This window comes from Pteronotus mesoamericanus, unplaced genomic scaffold (assembly GCF_021234165.1).
Source record: "Pteronotus mesoamericanus isolate MK-2021 breed Mesoamerican mustached bat unplaced genomic scaffold, CSHL_Meso_final contig_24, whole genome shotgun sequence".
NCBI classification, from domain to species: domain Eukaryota; kingdom Metazoa; phylum Chordata; class Mammalia; order Chiroptera; family Mormoopidae; genus Pteronotus; species Pteronotus mesoamericanus.
The window spans coordinates 28,676,250-28,694,643 of record NW_026555100.1 but is presented as its reverse complement, the minus strand read 5'-3'; the positions used below and the strand labels follow the sequence as shown (position 1 = coordinate 28,694,643).

General features: G+C 35.0%; 1 protein-coding gene across 4 annotated transcripts in view; it reads right to left on the bottom strand.

Annotated features, from left to right (window-relative positions):
• EXOC6 (exocyst complex component 6) overlaps window positions 1-18,394 on the bottom strand; it is a 169,725-nt gene that overhangs the window by 86,943 nt on the left and 64,388 nt on the right. For all 4 annotated transcript variants that reach the window (XM_054572861.1, XM_054572863.1, XM_054572864.1 and 1 more), the window contains exons 10-14: window positions 17,841-17,887; window positions 17,603-17,723; window positions 16,081-16,152; window positions 8,231-8,328; window positions 3,044-3,149 (exon numbers count right to left, since the gene is read on the bottom strand). In XM_054572861.1, the coding sequence (XP_054428836.1) occupies window positions 3,044-3,149; window positions 8,231-8,328; window positions 16,081-16,152; window positions 17,603-17,723; window positions 17,841-17,887 (444 nt within the window). The remainder of the gene's footprint in view (window positions 1-3,043; window positions 3,150-8,230; window positions 8,329-16,080; window positions 16,153-17,602; window positions 17,724-17,840; window positions 17,888-18,394) is intronic.

The window sequence follows — 18,394 nt, the reverse complement described above, 5'->3', positions numbered from 1 at the left end:
AATCTGCTCTTCTTGTGTGTCCTGCCTTAGAGAATGCTACCCCTGTCCAAAGCAGAAACTTGGCTATCATACTTGAGCCTTCTAGCTTTGTCATCTCTCATATGCAAATGATCACCAACTCCTATTTGTTCCTACCTTCTAAGCATCTCTTGAACTCCATGGCCATAACTCTCACTCAAGTCACCAATCTCTCTTATCAAGATAACTACAACAATCCCCTAGCTGGTCTCCCTGCCACCAGTCTAGGCTCTTCCCCAATTCATTCTCCACACATGAGCCAGAGAGATCTATTTGGAAGATATTTCATCTTTAAGAATCTATTTTTATGACATTAAAGACAGAATATGAATATGTTCTTATTTTAGCCAAAGGGTTCTAATCAAATTACCACAGCTATCTGCAAAAAGATTGATTTTTGCATATATGTTCAGTCTTACTCTTTCTTACTCGTAATTTACACTGAAAGCACAAATCTGATTATGTTTTTACTACTTAAAATCCTGTGGAGATGTCTCTAGTCCCCTCAGGATAAAGGCTAAACTCTCTAACACTGTTTAACAAGAGATAATATAGTTGGGCCCTTTCTACTTCGTCTTCTTCTCTTGTACTTTATCAACTTTGTACTTTATACTACAGAATTATAGCCTTTGTGCATGCTGCTTCCTCTATCTTGAGCAGTGCCAACTTCTGTGAATTATAATTTCCTGTTGACTATAAGCTCTTTGACAGCAGAAACTGAATATTAGCATGTAGCACAGTGACTACTGTATAGTAGGTGAGAACAAATATTTGAGTGGACAAATGTATTCTTAAATACCTCCAGCATAAAGAAATTTAAACTAGCTGTTAGCAAAAGCATTCATAGAAAGCAGCGTCTCTCCAAAACGGCTAAGTTCAACCTTTCCAAATTTAGAGGAGTAATTAGGAGTACTATAAAAATCAACTAAGGAGTTGCTATTCTTTAAAATCACCTGATAATAATGTAAGTGCTAACTCAGATACAGTTTATGTTTTGCAAATAATGAATGTCATACCAGCTATCTGGAAGATACTGCAGCTTGAAGAATTTATATTAATGACATTAAAAACAATATGAATATGTTTTTATTATAGCCAAAGGGTTCTAATCACAGCTATCTGGAAAAAAGACTGACTTTTGCATATATGTTTAGTCTTACTCTTTCTCACTCATGATTTACACTGTAAATAAGCCATCTGAGATACAGTATTACATCTTACCCAATACTTTTAATTGAAAAATATATTTAAATTAGGAAAAAATAAATATATACACACACACACACAATGAAGAGTCTACTATTAAATAATTTTTGGGATTTCTTTTTAAACTGTCAAATTTAAATTTTCCATGTGGTCTTTACCTTAAAGTAGTTTTTCTTTTTAATAATAAGTAATATATGGACCAATGAATGCAACTGCTAGCAAGTTTAATCCTACTATATATTTTGGAAGCACCCTACAAGCCAAGTCAAACTTCCTTTTAACTATAAGCCTATTTATAGTAGAATACTGTAGTGTAATTAGCAGGAACATTACAGATTATTTTGTTCAACCTCCTCACTTGACAGATGAGCCACAAATGCCCAAATAAGGTAAGCCACTTGTCCATACTAAGCCACAGGCAGAGCTGGCACGTGAACCCAGACCAATCCAATATTCTCTATGGAGATATTATAGCTTGAAGAAACTTTATTACCAGTAATTAAAACAAAACAAAACCAAGTCATGGAATGGAGACTATTCTGATAACATTTCTTGACAGGGACAATTTTGATTGGGGCTTTAAAATTATAGGTTTAGAGTAACTGTTCTGGTCCTTTGTGCATTAGAACAGCTACTAGGTTTATGCAATGGCAGTTCTAGCCATAATCCATAAGCTAAGCATTTAATTACCTGGTCCTATATTTAGACACTATTATACATAATAAGCTTAGTTTATACATATAAAAATGTTACATAAAAATTACAATCATTATTCACATATTTCACTTAGAATTCACTTTTATTTGTCATACAGGGATAAAAATGTAGAAAATGGCTGAATTATAGAGCTGGAAAAATAATATAGTATAAAAAACAAGAAGAAAGAAGATTAAAAAGGTTGCAATAATTGAAAATATGAAACCCTTTTCCCATGAGATGTGATTCTACCCAGAGATACTAGATACGTACAAGTGTGTGTGTGTGTGTGCGCACATACATGCAATCATATGTAGTCCTAGATTACGCTACATGCTGGGATATTTCCTTTCCATATCCTGTCTTTTATTCAGACATCTTGACTCCAAAAATACATATTCCTGCTTCAAGAAAAAAAATCTACAGGTGGCTACTAACCTCATTCTTAACCAAGATAAATTTTTTATAAAAGTAAATTTCTAGAAAAAAAAGCCACAAAAGAAGAGCTTCCACTGTGATGGACATTTCAAAGAAATTCTCCTCTCTTTCTCTAGAATATACTTAGCTCTATAATCTACTCGACATTCAGTATATCTAATCTGAAATCCATCCACGGTTAGCAACACCTGTCCTGAGAATCCACCCAATGTTTGGGGCAACTGTTCCTAGTATCCCGGGAAAGTCCCTTCCTAACCACCAAAATACTAGTAAGTAGCAACATAACCTTTTAAAAAAAACATAATTTTCTTAAATAATACACAAAAAAGTATCAAAAAAGAGACATTCTCACTTATGGTGTCAGGTTACTATTATGTAGCAATAAATACTATGAGTTTATTTTTAAGAAAATTCTTGGGTGGAGAAGTGAAAGGATTAAAAAGTACAAATAGTAGTTACAGAATAGCCATGGGGATGTAAAGTACAGTATAGGAAATGGGGTAGCCAAAGAACTTACATGCATGAACAATGAACAATGGCATGGGGACTGCCTGAGGGAGTTGGGGGGTACAGGGTAAAGGGGGGCAAAGGCGAAAAATTGGGACAACTGTAATAGCATAATCAATAAAAAATAATTTAAAAAAACGTTTAACCTTTATAAAGGATAATAAAAAAAAGCTTGTACCTTTTCAAGGTCTGGATCTTGAAAGGGAAATTTACTGATGACTGCTTTATATTCTTCTTCATTAACCACAGGGATGGGACTATAATTATCATCTTCAAAAATGTCCCTGTTAAGAAAGAAGAGGGAATTAAAAATTTAATATTAGAAAACATATCCTGAGAGTGCTGTTGGATTATTTTTTTTAAAATCCCCACTATTGCCAAAGCATTTTTAATTTGTCAGTTTTTAGTTTTCTAGTCTAGCTCAATTCTGAAGATGATATACTCTAAATGAGCTTATTATCTATTATGTATAACTAAAAACAAAGCCCTGAAATAGTTTTCCAGCTGTATTCCTTTCTAGGAACAATTCTCAAGTTTTATGTCTTTTCTCTTCTTTCTTTCCAACTAGATCATAAGCTTCTTGAAGATGAAACAATGTCTTCTATTGTTTAGTCTCACACAATGCCATTAGCAAAGGCTCTTTTAAAATTAATAAGGCAGAAACATATACTACTCACCAAATATCAACATGCTCGCATACACAGCTCCCTTGCAAACAGGCAGAGCTACGTGACCAGCTTTGGCCACTGGGCTATAAATGGAAGACATATGTATTGCTTCACATCTAAAGCATTTAGGAACTACCTGTGTGACCCTCCTTCCCCTGGTGACAGAGGAGACCACATGTTGAGAAAATAGAATCACAAATGCAAATCCTGGATAAGGACTATTAGACTCACTACGGACTTCTGCGTATGGAAGAAATAAAGTGTCTGTGTTCATCCACTGAGATGTAAGTCACTTTTATTCCTGTAGCATAATCCGGCATGTCCTAATATACCTGCTGTCCAATCACCAACTTCCTTTCAATCAATAATTTCATTTGTTTAACATTTATTGAACACCACCTGTATGCTAGGCTCTGAGCTAACTGTGATGGAAACTCCCTACCTCATGAAGATAAAAGCAAGATCTCTGTTTTCAAACCTAATAGGAGAGACAAATATACAAACAAATTTTTAATGTTTATACTGAGATGTTATACACACAATAGAAGGGTGCCAGGTTCTGAAAGAGGACAAAGGAAGAAGTGATTAACATTATTAAAGTAGGTGGGGGACATCTAATGAAAGTTTTACAGAGAAGCTATGGGCTTTGTGGAGTCTCTAAAGCTGCAAAGAAACACTTCTGATGAGATTATGGGAGAAGAGCAGTTCAGAAAGATGAAACATAACATGCAAAAGTATAAGGGGTAAATAAATATGAGCCAAGTGTGGGGTGTGTAAAACCACAGGTGGCAAAGTTTTACTGAAGTAGAGTATACCAGGGATATGATGTAAAATGAGGTTGGGCAGGTGGGCAACATGAGGCATCCAGAATTTATACTATAGGCAATGAAATACCATTAATAGGTTTAAGGCAGAAGAATGTGGAAGATAAACTGGGAAAAGGACACTTATAAACAGAGAGGACATTGAGAAAGACTGAATAATAATCTAGATCAAAGGTGATGGGAATTTGAATGAAATCTGTTCTGGGGTAGGCAAAAAGAAAGTGGTAGAAACAACAGCTTTTAGAAATAGAATATATAGGATTTTAAAACTAAATGACGATTATAAGGGAAAGTGTAACCCTGACAAATCTGTGTCTTCTAGACAAGGCAAAAGGACAAAAGATGTATGAGATCTGTCCAGAAAGTATCCATCCATGTTATATGAGAAATAGGGACATTTATTGAAGAAGATACAAGATAAAAGAAACATTGCACATGAGACAGTGACACCTCAGTCCCCTTCAAAGTAGGCACCTTGGGACCTCACACCGTTCTCCCAGTCACCATCACCTGCCCTGTCATACTTTCCTGAATCTCACTGATGGTTTAAAATCTCTGCCCTTTTAAAGGTGATTTAGTTTTGGGAAAAGCCAGAACTTGCAGGGTGCCAAATTTAGGCAGTAGAGGGGCTGAGTCACCTGCATGATTTGATGTTTTGCCAAAAAACTCTGCATGAGAAGTGTTGCATGAGTGGACACATTGTCATGATAAAGCTGCCCATCACCAGTTGCCCATAGCTGCAGCCTTCTGAATCATCCGAATAGTTTCCATGGAGGAATGTTCAAGCTTAACGCAAAATCTGATGCAGATTCATTGCTCTACTAGCTCAGTCATTTTGAATGTGACAGCCACACAGTACACAAGCTTACTCAACTGCATCTACCACTACCATTGAATAGTACAGTGAAGTCATCATTGTTCATACATGTTCATTCCAGTCTACTCTCCTTGGCTGCCAGGTTTCATCAATGTTGCACAAACTATTCTCGTTGTATTAACAGTGGTTAGACTTTTTCCAGACAGACCTCATATACCTCACCTCATCAGAGACATTTGCTTAGGTAAGTAATACAAAAGAAGGACATGGTTTGCATAGTAGATAATTGATATCTAATTGATAAATGGGTCTGGGGTCTTGAGGAGAGGCTAGAAATAAAGGCACAGATTTGTAAATCATAGTGGCACAAAAGGTAGTTAAAATGAGGCTCTGTTCACCTAAAATATAGTAAGAGGCTTCAATTTACTCTATTTCCTTCTAAATAGTGTTTACAGTAAAGGGTTAAAAGGCAAACTAAGGGAAAGAAACTACTAGGTGACCATAAAATATTCACTTTATGCAAATGCCAGGAGTCAGCTAATATGCAAGGAGAGATAATTTAATGAATGGTATATTAATATTCTGAAAATGTTAATGTGGTCCTGAAGTGATCTAGTTACTGAACCTAATTCTATAAACATTTGCTGAGTTCCTACACTGTGCAAGGGACTATATTTGCACTAGGCAATCAAGAATATAAATAAAACACTGTACTCATAATATAGTTGGAGAGAAGCACACACAGATAAGCAAATTATGACAGTAGTCAGATTGTAAATTTTATCATGGAAGTAGCCAAGTTTTAATTACTCAATACTGATGGTAACTTCTACCTTTTCTCCACTTAATTGTTGGGTTGTCACTTCACTACTTGTAAAATCATAGAAGAAACAGATAAGGGATAAGAAGACTTTAAATCTTGTTACTTTCTAAAAAGCTAAGCAAAAGCCCTGGCTGGTGTGCTCAGTGGATTAAGCGCTGGCCTTTTGCAAACCAAAGGGTCCAGTTCGATTCCCAATCAGGGCACATGCCTGGGTTGCAGGCCAGGTGCCCAGCAGGGGGTGCATGAGAGGCAACAGCACATTGGTGTTTCTCTCCCTCTCTCCCTCCCTTCTCCTCTCTCTAAAAATAAATAAAATTTTTTTAAAAATCTAAGCAAAAAGAATGATCTAGAAGAACAATAAAAGAAGTCAATGGCTTTGGGAATTATATTCCTCAATTCACATACTATCATTTGTTCTTCCAACAATTACAATGGATGATGTTAATCCTATCTCTCACAGAGAGAAAACAACACCTCAAAGATTTCCCCATCTTGGGGAGCAACCTCACTACTAGAAGTCTTACAACAGAAAAGAGACAATAGCTGACTCAATAGAAATCTATCAACAATTGTGAAAATGTAAACATTCTTCCGAAGAGTGCAAGTTAATAACATCACCTATAAGTAAAGGTTGTGTGTGTGTGTGTGTGTGTGTGTGTGTCTGTGTGTGTATACACATACACATATATATATATAAATAAAGCTATTATATCATCACATTATATCATAGCATATATATTATAGATTACTACCCCTATCAACAAGCATTAGCTCTATTTCTAAAATACTAAATATCAAAAATTGTTGACACTTATACATGACTCATCAAGACTGTCAATTATCCATTCAAGACAATATCCTGACAATATCACTCCTAAGAAATGTTAATAGAAAAACCTTAAATAAGGATTTGTTTAGTTGGTTTTAAGAGAAGTGTATCACCTTGTGAGTCAGTTAGGTATTTTAAAAAGAAAGACTTCTATTAAAATATTCAGATAGTTAGCGCTCCACAGTTTTGAAAATTGATGCGGTAAATGCCAAGCCAGTGTTAAATCACTTAACGTATTTTCTATTTCGATCTCATCAAACATTATTGTCACATTACTTCTAACATATTATGGATGACTTAGATCTAAGATCTCAAGACTGGCTTTTTCTTGAAAGAAAGGAAGGAAAGAAGGAAGGGAGAGAGGAATGGAGGGAGAAAAAATTTATAGAATTTAAAAGGGAGGGAGCAGATGTCTTTTCAGGGCAATAGAAAATTGCATAGATATTAAAATATGTTTCCTATGCCCTACAGGCAAGTGATTAAAGCAAAAGTAATTTTCCTAATTATATGCTTTAAGATTTTGTAAAAAAAAAAAAATAGCACTTTTCCCAAACAAAATTTAAAAGCTGTAAGTTTCTAATACTAAATACATTTGAATACTTACAGCCCTTTACCTAATCACTTACTGGGAAAACAAACTATAGAGATTAAAACTAGAACTAGTACATTTAAAAATTAGCTATAAGTGGTGTAGCCACTGTGGAAGACAATATGGCAAGTCCTCACAATATTAAACATATATTTACATGTAATCGAGCAATTCCACTTCTGGGTATATATCCAAAATAATTGAAAATGGGGACTCAAACAAATATTTGTGCACCAATGTTCATAGCTCCATTACTCAAAATAGCCAAAGGGTAGAAACAACTCAAATATCCATAGATGGATCAACAATAAATAAAACATGGTATATTCATAGAACAGAATATTATTCAGTCTTTAAAAAAATGAAATTCTGACACATACTCCAACACAAATAAACCTTAAAGACATTATGCCAAATGAAATAATCCGGACACAAAAAAATACAAATATGTATTTAAATATGTATGATTCCACTTACATGAAGTACCACGAGTAGTGGATTTAATAGAGACAAAGTAGAATGGTGATTGCCAGAGGCTAGGAGAAGTGAATGGGGAGTTATTGTTTAATTGGTATAGTTTCAGTTGGCAAAGATCAAAAAGTTCTGGAGAAGGATAGTGATGGTGGTTACAACCTAAATGTACTTAATGCCACTAAATTGCACATTTTTAAAAGGTTAAAATACTAAATTTTGTCTTGTGCATACTTTACCACAATAAAAATTAAAAGCACTTTTTTACTGCTGAATACAAAATCAATTACTTTAGCATCTGACAAACTTTTTCACCACATTAAGGCACCATGGCTTAGACTAACCTGAAAACTGCAGCCCATTTCTTAAGCAGTGTTTCATTGTATTGATCTCTTATTTCAAATAAAAGGTCAAAAAGTCGGTTCACTGGAAAACCATAACCCTAAAACACACATACAAAAAAAGCAGATAAACAAATCAGACAAATAAAATATTCATTTTTAAAATGTTGGGAACACTGGAGAATTATCTGAAAGTGAACTAACTATATCACATATCACATTGTATGCCATTTCAACAGTATGAAAAAAATATCCTTTCACTTTCTACTAGATTGCACTGGGTAAAAAAGTGTCTAGAAAGTTTTATGAAGCTGGAATAATTTTTCCATTTCTTTTCTCTCCAATCACTCTGGACTTCTTTGTTAGCCTTAAAAAGTATCAGAAGTCAGAACTGGTAAGAAAGTTCAAGATTAATGATCTACATAATTGTGTCTTGAGAAGTAGTCTCTAAATAGGATTCAAGAAGATAGGGGAATATATTCTATCTAAAACATGCTGGTTTCCTTTTCCACCTTCAGCTTCAGATTGACTTTCTTGTATAGGAAAAATTTACATGTTTTAATTGAACATACACTGCCCAAAACTTTCTTTCCAACTCCAAGTTCGCTGAAATCTCACCCATATCAGGACCAAGCATTTTCACTCACCTCACAGAGCTGTCAAGGTTTACATTTTAGTTCTTGATCCTATCTCATCCTGTTAGAACCATTCCAGGGATTATCTACTCATTCTATTGTGTTTTTAACTTCCACAGCTCCTTTCTCTTGGTTAAATAAATATACAAAATTGCCTCCCATCTTTAAATCAAAACAACAAAAGAGAAAATAGCCCTCTCTCAATTTTCTGTACCCTGCTAGCTGCCTCTCTTTTCACTCCTTTCATAGCCAAACCCTGCAACGGTCTAACTCCAGACCCTACTCCTCTATTGAAACTGCTCTCAACAATGACACCGATTATCTCCTAAATGTAAAATTCAATGATCTCTCATTCTAATATACCTCTCTTCTTGAATCTCTTCTGCTTTGAATTCTATAACACCACTCTCTTTATTCTCCTTTTATCTATAAATAATCCTATCAGTTTCCTTTTTTCTTCTATCTCCATCCTTCAATCTTCTCTAATTTTCCAGGGCACTCTGAAGTCTATACTGACTTTATACAGCACTTTCTCTGTTATCCCAAATCTGTATCTCTAGCTATAACTCTGTAAATTCCAATTACTTAATTCTAACACCTGTTAGACATCTCTAGTCATTCTGCTAGCAAGCACTTCAGAGTAAACGTATCTCCACCCCTTCCAACTAAACCAGGTGTTCTGCTTATTTCCTATCTCTGTTAATAGTTCCATCATCAATACAGTTTATCAGGAAAAAAAATTTTTAATCATCTAAATGCCCCCTCACAGAAACATCTAATCAGTCACCAAATTCTTTTCATTTTACCTGCTTTACAAACCTTTCAAATACATCATTCTTCTCCATAATTTACTACCTTCCAGAAATATTCCTAGTGCCACTGCTTTATTTCATATTTCAGCTCTTAAACATCTCTGAAATTCCAAACACCTGTCTCTTTCAACTCAATCTATTGCCTAGACTCTCAAAATTATCATTTAAAAGTGCGAATGGTTAAAAACTACAGAAGGCTTACGAAAGTCCCACAAGATCTGCCACAATCTGGATCAATCTAACTTATCAGTGTCAAGATCACTACTTGCCCTTCTTTGTCCATACCCATATTCTGCAGTTTCTAAGACTGTGAAGTTGCACAACTAGTCTCATCCTTACCATATCTTACCTCTATCTATAATTCACATGTGCTATTTTCTCTGCCATTAATGTCCCTTCCTTCACATCTACTTGCTGAACGCATCCTTCAAAATCCATCTCACATTTCAACGTTCTATATATAGCCTTTCCCAGTTCCTGAAATCAGTTAGTTATTCCATTTTCTCTGAGCCAAAAGCTCTTTAATATATTGCCGTAACAGTATGTCATTTTATACATTTTATTTTTTTACAACTAAACTGTGAATTTCTTGAATCCAGAGATTTTTATGCCCATACTGTCTTGCTAATTTTTATGTGTATCATTGTATATGTAATCTAGCTGCCAGTATTTAGGGGATGCTCAAAATGTTAGTGAATAAATCAGTAAATATTTACTTTTGGTCTGCTTGATAGGCAGAGAGCAGAACTATACGCTGGTGTTACATTTTACTTTATTGTTTTAGCTTTGTTTTAAATGATAAAATAATGAGATTTAAAAATTTTTTTCCTTAGGGTGGCAAAGTGCCAATTTTAAACTAAATAATAGGCAATATTCTTTAATTGGCTTTTATGAAAAAACTCTTCCCAATTCCTCAATTAATAGGTATAACTTGAAAAGCCAGTATTTATTAACTCAGTATAAGATAGACCTAATGCTCGGCCTATCAATTTTCAATGGAGTGAAAATACTTCAGGATTTCTGAATAAATAGGAAGGACTGGTTTGTCTTCCTCATTTTTACTTCACAGCTGTAAGATTAGGAAGGTACACCTACAAAGGTTTATGCTCCCATCACCATTACTTTTTAGTGCCTCTATTACCTGAATGTTATCAACTACTCTTTGATTCTCCTTGGAACCACATCAAATACTCTAGATTCAGCTGTACTCAAAGCCAGTCCAAGATCAGTTTGTTATGGTTTACAAAGAGGTAAGGAGTTTGCACCAGCATATAAATCGACAGGGAAGTGAAGATTAAAACCACAATGAGCTACCACCTCATGCCTGTTTAGAATGGCCATTATCAGAAACACAAGAGATAATAAGTGCTGGTGTGGAAGTGAAGCAAAGAGAAATCTTGTACTGTTGGTGGGATTGTCAATTGGTACATCCACTATGGAAAACAGCATAGAGGTTCCTCAAAGAAATTAAAAATGGAACTAGTATATGATCCAGCAATTCCACTTCCAAGAAAATATCCAAAGGAAATGAAAGTATTAACTTGAAAAGGTATCTGCACCGCTATGGTCCTAGCAACATCATTGATAATAGCCAAAAAACAGCAACAATCTAAATGTCCATCGATGGATGAATGGATAATGAAGTTGTGGTATATATATAAACAATGGAATATTATTCAGCTGTAAAAAATAAGGAAACCCTACCCCTTGCAACAAGATGCATAGGTCTGAAGGCATTATGCTAAGAGACAGAAAGAAAATATTGTATGATCTAACTTATATGTGGAATCTAAAAAAACAAACAAACAATCAAACACCTCATAGTAAGAGATCAGACTCGTGGTTACCAGAAGTAGAGGGTAGGAGGAGGGGAAATTGGAGGAAGGTGGTCAAAAGGTACAAACTTCCAGTTACAAGGTAAGTACAGTACTAGAGATATAATGTACAACATGATGACTACAGCTAACACTTCTATATAATGAACAAAAAAGTAAAGGAGTAAATCCTAGGAGTTCTCATCACAAGGAGAAAAATTTTTTCCTTTTTTCATTCCTTTTTATTGTTTCTATTTGAGAAGATTATGTTAGCTGGATCTACTGCTGTAATCATTTAACTATATATATGTAAATCATTATCATCATGCTATATTCTTTCAACTTAGAGTGATGGATGCCAGTAATTTCTCAACAAAACTGGGGAAAAAATTAATGCTGCTACCTACAGTAAGAAAGTCTTGCTACAAAAAATGCCAATTGAGTTAAACTGTGTACTTAGTGATGTAGCTGTATTACATTCTGGCAAAACCTCCTTTTTATTACAGACCCATAATAAACAATTTGCAGTCTAGTAACAATTTGCAGAGCAGTGGGCCCCAGAACATACTTTGAATAGCAAAGCTTTAAGTCATTAACAATAGCAACTCTCGCTGAAGTTACTTAGAGATAGGCCTAAAAAATTAAGGCACTCTCCAATAAAACTTCCTAAAAGTTTTTTTTGTTGTTGTTTTCAAGAGAGATCAGTAGTACAGATACATTTATCAGAACTTATGAAAACAACAACAACAAAAAACCCACATTATTTTGGTCTTACAGTTTAAACCACAAAAATAATAAAGATATAACACAAATAAAATAATTTACTAAAGGAGCTTGTGGAATCTTCTTAGGTTTATGAATAAAGTAGACAATTATTATTCTATGAAGGAAAAACTCTTGTGATAAAGCAAACAGTTTAAATTACCATTTCCCAAAGCATATTTTATAAAGCTCTAAATCTAACAGATACTGTAAGAGCAAAAAAGATTCAAGGATCAAATATATTGGGAAAATGCTGCAAAATCAACTTCCTTTTGGAAATGTATGGCATACATTTGCTCTGAGAAGGGCTTTTAATGGAAAAGTCTGTTTTACTTCACTTAGCATTTTCCAAACATTTTGACCAGAGAAGTCTTATTTAAGTAACATCTGAACTTCCAGTCAAGATGGCAGGGTAGGTAAACATGACTTGCCTCCTCACACAACTACATCAAAATTACAACTAAATTATAGAACCATCACTCAGAACCATCAGAAATTGAGTTGAATGGAAGTCTAGGAACTATGGAATTAAAGAAACCACACCCATCCAGACTGGTAGGAGGGGTGGAGACATGGAACGGGCTGGTCCCACATCCATGAATAAAAATTTGGGAGGGATATCTCGGGAGTGAGGAGTCCCAGCCCCCAAAATCCCCCGAGTCCAGGGTGCCAGTGCCAGGAATATAAGTCCCCATAGCTTCTGGCTGCAAAACCAGCAGGGATTGAGTAAGTGGAAGAAACTTCTGGAGTCCCAAGCATTTCCCCTTAAAGAACATGGACTTATTGAGACTCACTCCCTCTGAGCTTTAGCACTGGGGTAGCAGCTTGAAGGACACCAGAGGCATAAAGGGAGGAACTGAAATTTCCAGCAGCAAGGTGAGAGCTGGGAGACTGCTTTCTCCCAGACAGAAAGGCAGGCAGAGGTCATTGGCCCCTTGCTAAACCCTCCCCACACAGAGCCGGCAACAGGTGTCATTCTGAGCCTCCATCAACCTGGCTAACACTGTTTGCCCTGTCCCGGTGATCCCCTGAGGCTCATCCCATTCAACCTACAGCCGTTAACAACAGCTTCTTCATACAAATGGCTGGTCTTGGCTCATGCTTCACAACTTTCTAAGTCCTCTCAAACAAGCAACAGCCAGCCTAAGTGAGCCCCCAGCTTCTCTCCTCTTGCTAAGTGGCCCCAGGCCCAGCACTAGCAACAGCCAGCCTAGACTCACACCATGGCTTGACCTGGGAATCTCCAAGCCCAGCACAAGTAGCAGCCAACTCAGACTGCTTTCTAGCACAGGCAGGGTGGCCCCAGAAAAAGTACAGGCAGGGGTGACCTAGGCCTGCACCACCTGGGAAACCCCAAGGCCTGGACAGCTAAAGACCACATCAGAACACCACCACACTGTCCCTGCACAGCTGATCCTCCATGGAGGGTGCAGATTGGTGGTCAGTGATCATAGCCAATCTTTGCAGCATTCTGGCCTGGGTAAATCTCTCCCACTGACCTGCCATCAGCAATCAAGGCTCAACTACAAGAGGAAGGTGTACTCAAACAACATGAAGGGGACACCTCATGTACCCAGCTTGCGTGATAGGGGAGGCTATTCCACAGGACGCTACAGGACACCTACTATGCTAGGCCACACTACCAAGACATGGAGTCATAACTGCTCTGCCTGATACAAAGAAAGAAATACAGGGAGGCTGCCAAAATGAGAAGACAAAGAAACATGGCCCAAATGAAAGGACAGATCAAAACTCCAGAAAAAGAACTAAACAAAATAGAGGTAAACAATCTCTCAGATGCAGAGTTCAAAATACTGGTTATAAGGATGCTCAAGTAATTTAGTGAGGACCTCACCATCATAAAAAAGATTCAGTCCAAAATGAAGGATACACTGATTAAAATAAAGAACAATTTACAGGGAATCAACAGTAGAGCAGATGAAGCCAAGAATCAAATCAATGATATTGAACACAGGGAAGCAAAAAAACCCAAAAACAAACAAACAAACAAAAAACAAACAAAAAAAACCCAAAACCCAATCAGAACAAGAAGAAAAAAGAATCCAAAAAAAAAAAAATGAGGATAGTGTAAGCAGCCTCTGGGACAATTTCAGGCATTCCAGCATTTGCATCATTGGGGTGCCTCAAGGAGAAGAGAAAGAGCAAGAAATGGAAAATCTATTTGAAAAAATAATGAAATAAAATTTTCCTAAGTTGGTGAGGAAATAGGCATGCAAGTCCAGGAAGCACAGAGAGTCCCAAACAAGATAGATGCAAAGAGGCTCACTCCAAGACACATAATTAAAATGCCAAAGGTGAAAGATAAAGAGAATCTTAAAAGCAGCAAGAGAAAAGCAGTTAGTTACCTGCAGGGGAGTTCCCATAAGACTGTCAGCTGATTTCTCAAAAAGAAACTTTGCAGGCTAAAGGGATTCGCAAGGAATATTCAAAGTCATGAAAAGTAGGGACCTATAGCCAAGATTGCTCTACCCAGTAAAGATATCATTTAGAATCGAGTGAGAGATAAAGAGCTTCCCAGAAACAGAAAACTAAAGGAGTTCATCATTGCCAAACCATTATTTTATGAAATGTTAATGGGACTTATTTAAGAAAAAGAAGAAGATCAAACTATGAACCATAAAATGACAATAAATACATATCTATCAACAATTGAATCTAAAAAACAAACTAGGAAAATAAGAACAGACACAGAATCACAGATACAAAGAGCATTTTGATGATCGCCAGATGGGAGGGGGGCCTAGAGGAATAAGAGAAGAGGTAAGGGAATTAAGAAGTACAAATAGGTAGTTACAAAGTAGGCATGGGGATGTAAGGTACAGTATAGGAAATGAAGTAACCAAAGAACTTATACACATGACCCATGGACATGAACAATGGTGTGGGGACTGCCGGAGGGATTTGGGGGTGCCGGGTGGAAGGGGGCAAAGGGGGAAAAATTGAGACAACTGTAATAGCATCATTAATAAAACATAATTTAAAAAAGTAACACCTATTGTCAAACTTTGGAAAATGCTGGTCTATATTTCATAAAACATTATTTCAACCATAAAAATCTCATAAATTTAAGCATGAAAACAAGCTACAATAAATTCTTTATTATCTGTGACAAAGAAGGAGGGACAAGCTTAAAACTCTGATACTGAAAATCACAAAGACAGTGAGTTTCCAGATAATTTAGTTTGAATCTTATTTTTTAAAAAACACAAGTCTCAAAGAAGTAAAGAGATTTGCTCACAGTCATAGTACATCTGAAATTACGAAGTGACTGAAGGAATACAACTTTCAAACTATGTGTTTTCCTAATTATTATCACATTTAAAACTCAAAAAAATTCTTAAAACTAATAATGAATCTATTTTCACAAATGAACATCTAAAGTTTAGAAAACTTGTAGACATACAATTAGTCAATAGCAGAAGAACATAAACTAAGGATCTGTGTGACATCCAGGGCCCATGATTACTGTTCTAAGGCAGAGTTTGTATCTTCTAATTTCTAGTTCAGAGTTCTTTCCACTGTACCATGTATTTCTTCTTAAATACAAAAATACTATATTCTGAGTGACCAATATTTGAAAAGGTGGTAATATTCCATGAGCTCTGTCCAAGCTTCATAATCAGAAAGGAAGTGGTATGAAAAGTTCTGGGTAATAGGGAGACACTAATATATATATATATATACATGTATTTGGTTACTACCAATTTACTACTATTAATCCACAATAAATTAAGTGAGCATGGCCTATTGTTTTATATATCTTTAAGTACTTAAAGTAGCCAGGAATTGAATGTTAGAGTATAACCCACCTGCAAAGTATCTGCAAATATTACAATGAGATTCTTCAGCTCCAAGACAAGATCAGGATCAGTGCAATAAGACTAGGGGGTGGGGGTGGGGAGGAATGGGTAGTATAGATGTAGGAGTGGAAACAAACAAACAAAAACCAGTCATTAGGTTAAAAACTAAGAAATAAAACCTGAAAATTTTTCCTTTAATCCCTCAGGCTTACAATAAATTTTAAATCTTGGTTATTAGTTATATCCACAGCTTGCTTCCTCTATTTAGTAAAAATTCTCAGGGAAAGATCATAAAATGATATATCTAAAATATCTGTATTATATGAAAAAATTTTTCCTGAAATTTGTGCACACTAAACTTTGGTTAAGGCAATGATGCACATATTTCTATTAGTTATTTTAAACTGAAAAAATGGGTTATATATATAGACCATGTATTTTTCATTTTCAATTATTTATTTATTCTCTTATAAGAGACACAGATTTTTTCCAATATAAGAAAGACAACTTAAGTAATTCACCAAAATAATTAATTTCAAAAAAAGAGTGAAACTTGCTCTGTCCCCTTAACAGTGTTTAATAAGACTTTGAGTGTGATATGTTGCATTTAACATATTATGACTTCGTATTTGATGTCATGGAATTAATAGGAAGCAGACTGTAACTTTACATAGTCAGAGCTGGTCTAAATATAAGCCATGATAAAACTGTATTGCTATTTATTAATATACTAGGAAAGTTAGTTCACTGGACAAATAATGTATCAAGAATTTACATTCCGGATAAATAAAAATGTAGTCTATTTATAATCTAAACATAAGTGAATAATCCTTCTTTAAATTATTTTCAATCTCTATTCTCAATAATAAAATTATGAATAAGATTAAAAAAATTTAAGTATTAATTTTACTGAAGGCAAACTACTAAAATTGTCTTAAGAAAAATTCTACACTGAGCAATCATTAATTTCAGTAGTATCTATAACATTAACATATTTCTATTTCCACAAGAGGCATATTAAAAAAATTCTTGGTCATTTTATTTTTATTTATAAAAAAGTCTCATTACATAAAGGTTCATTATTCAAATGAGTTCAAAGTTTGACATTGCATATTTTAAAGAAATTTGTAATTGTATTACTGCAAACAAATTATGAGCATCAAAGAACAAGTTCTATTGAGTTTTACTGGAGTTTATTTTGGAAGCAAGGAATTCAGAATGATAATTAAAAACCCTTTATTGATGGTGTTTTACACTAATCTAATGAATAGGTCAGTTGAAACTAATGAGGCCAGATTAATTCTTCATTTTTTATAATGCTGGACTATATGTGTCTTGGGAAGCCCCAGTCAGTAACAAAATCGCAGCCCAATATTACCAAACAAAAGCCTGACATTACTACTTCCAAATCTGAGCAATTACCAAAAATATGCAGAATGATGGAAATATAGTTTCCTTCTGACAATATACATCTCAGAAGTTCTTAAAGTAACTAAACTAAAAATGTAGTAACATAAATTGTCTGACTTACTGAATGAGCTCTAAGGACAGCAATTATCTTTGAGAGGGCCATGTTCCAGAGTTCATCCGTGTATGCCCTGGTTACTAATCGCTGAGTCACATGTAATACGTGATCTTCTACCACAAAGAACCTAAAAACAGTAATTACCAATATAACGTGTCAAAAATTAAATCTCAGTAAGAAAATTATTAGTTTTGACATTTGACAGAATATAAAAATAGTATTTATTTGCATATTAGATACATACCCTACAATCTGAGTGAAATATCTTCTATAGCCATCAACTGTTTCATGCTTTAAATGAAAAATAAAAATCATTTAAACCAATCCATACCAGTAACATAAAAGTAAGTTCCAAGTCACTGTATTTATTAACAAATATTTATTGAGAGCCTACTATCTGCTGCATACATTTTTAAGGCACCAGGGGATATACTGGTAAAGTAAAAAAAAGTCCTTACTCTCATGAAATTTGCATTCAAAGACAGACAATAAACAAATTAAAAAGTAAATATGACTTCAGGACCTTCCCCCCAGCAATGAATTCAAGCCACTATCATCTCTCACTTTGGCTTTTACATCATTGTCCTACCTAGTCTCCCCAGCTTTTAGGCTTGCTCCCTAGAGTCTATTGTCCAGATAGCTGCCAGAACGATACTTTTAAAATAATAATAGGGTCATATATCTTCTGCTAAAACTTTCCAATGACTTTTCATCTGATTCACAATAAATGGCAACCTACAATTGCATATTGTTTATAATTTTAACAAAAGATATACAGGGAAATAGTTCATCATTAGA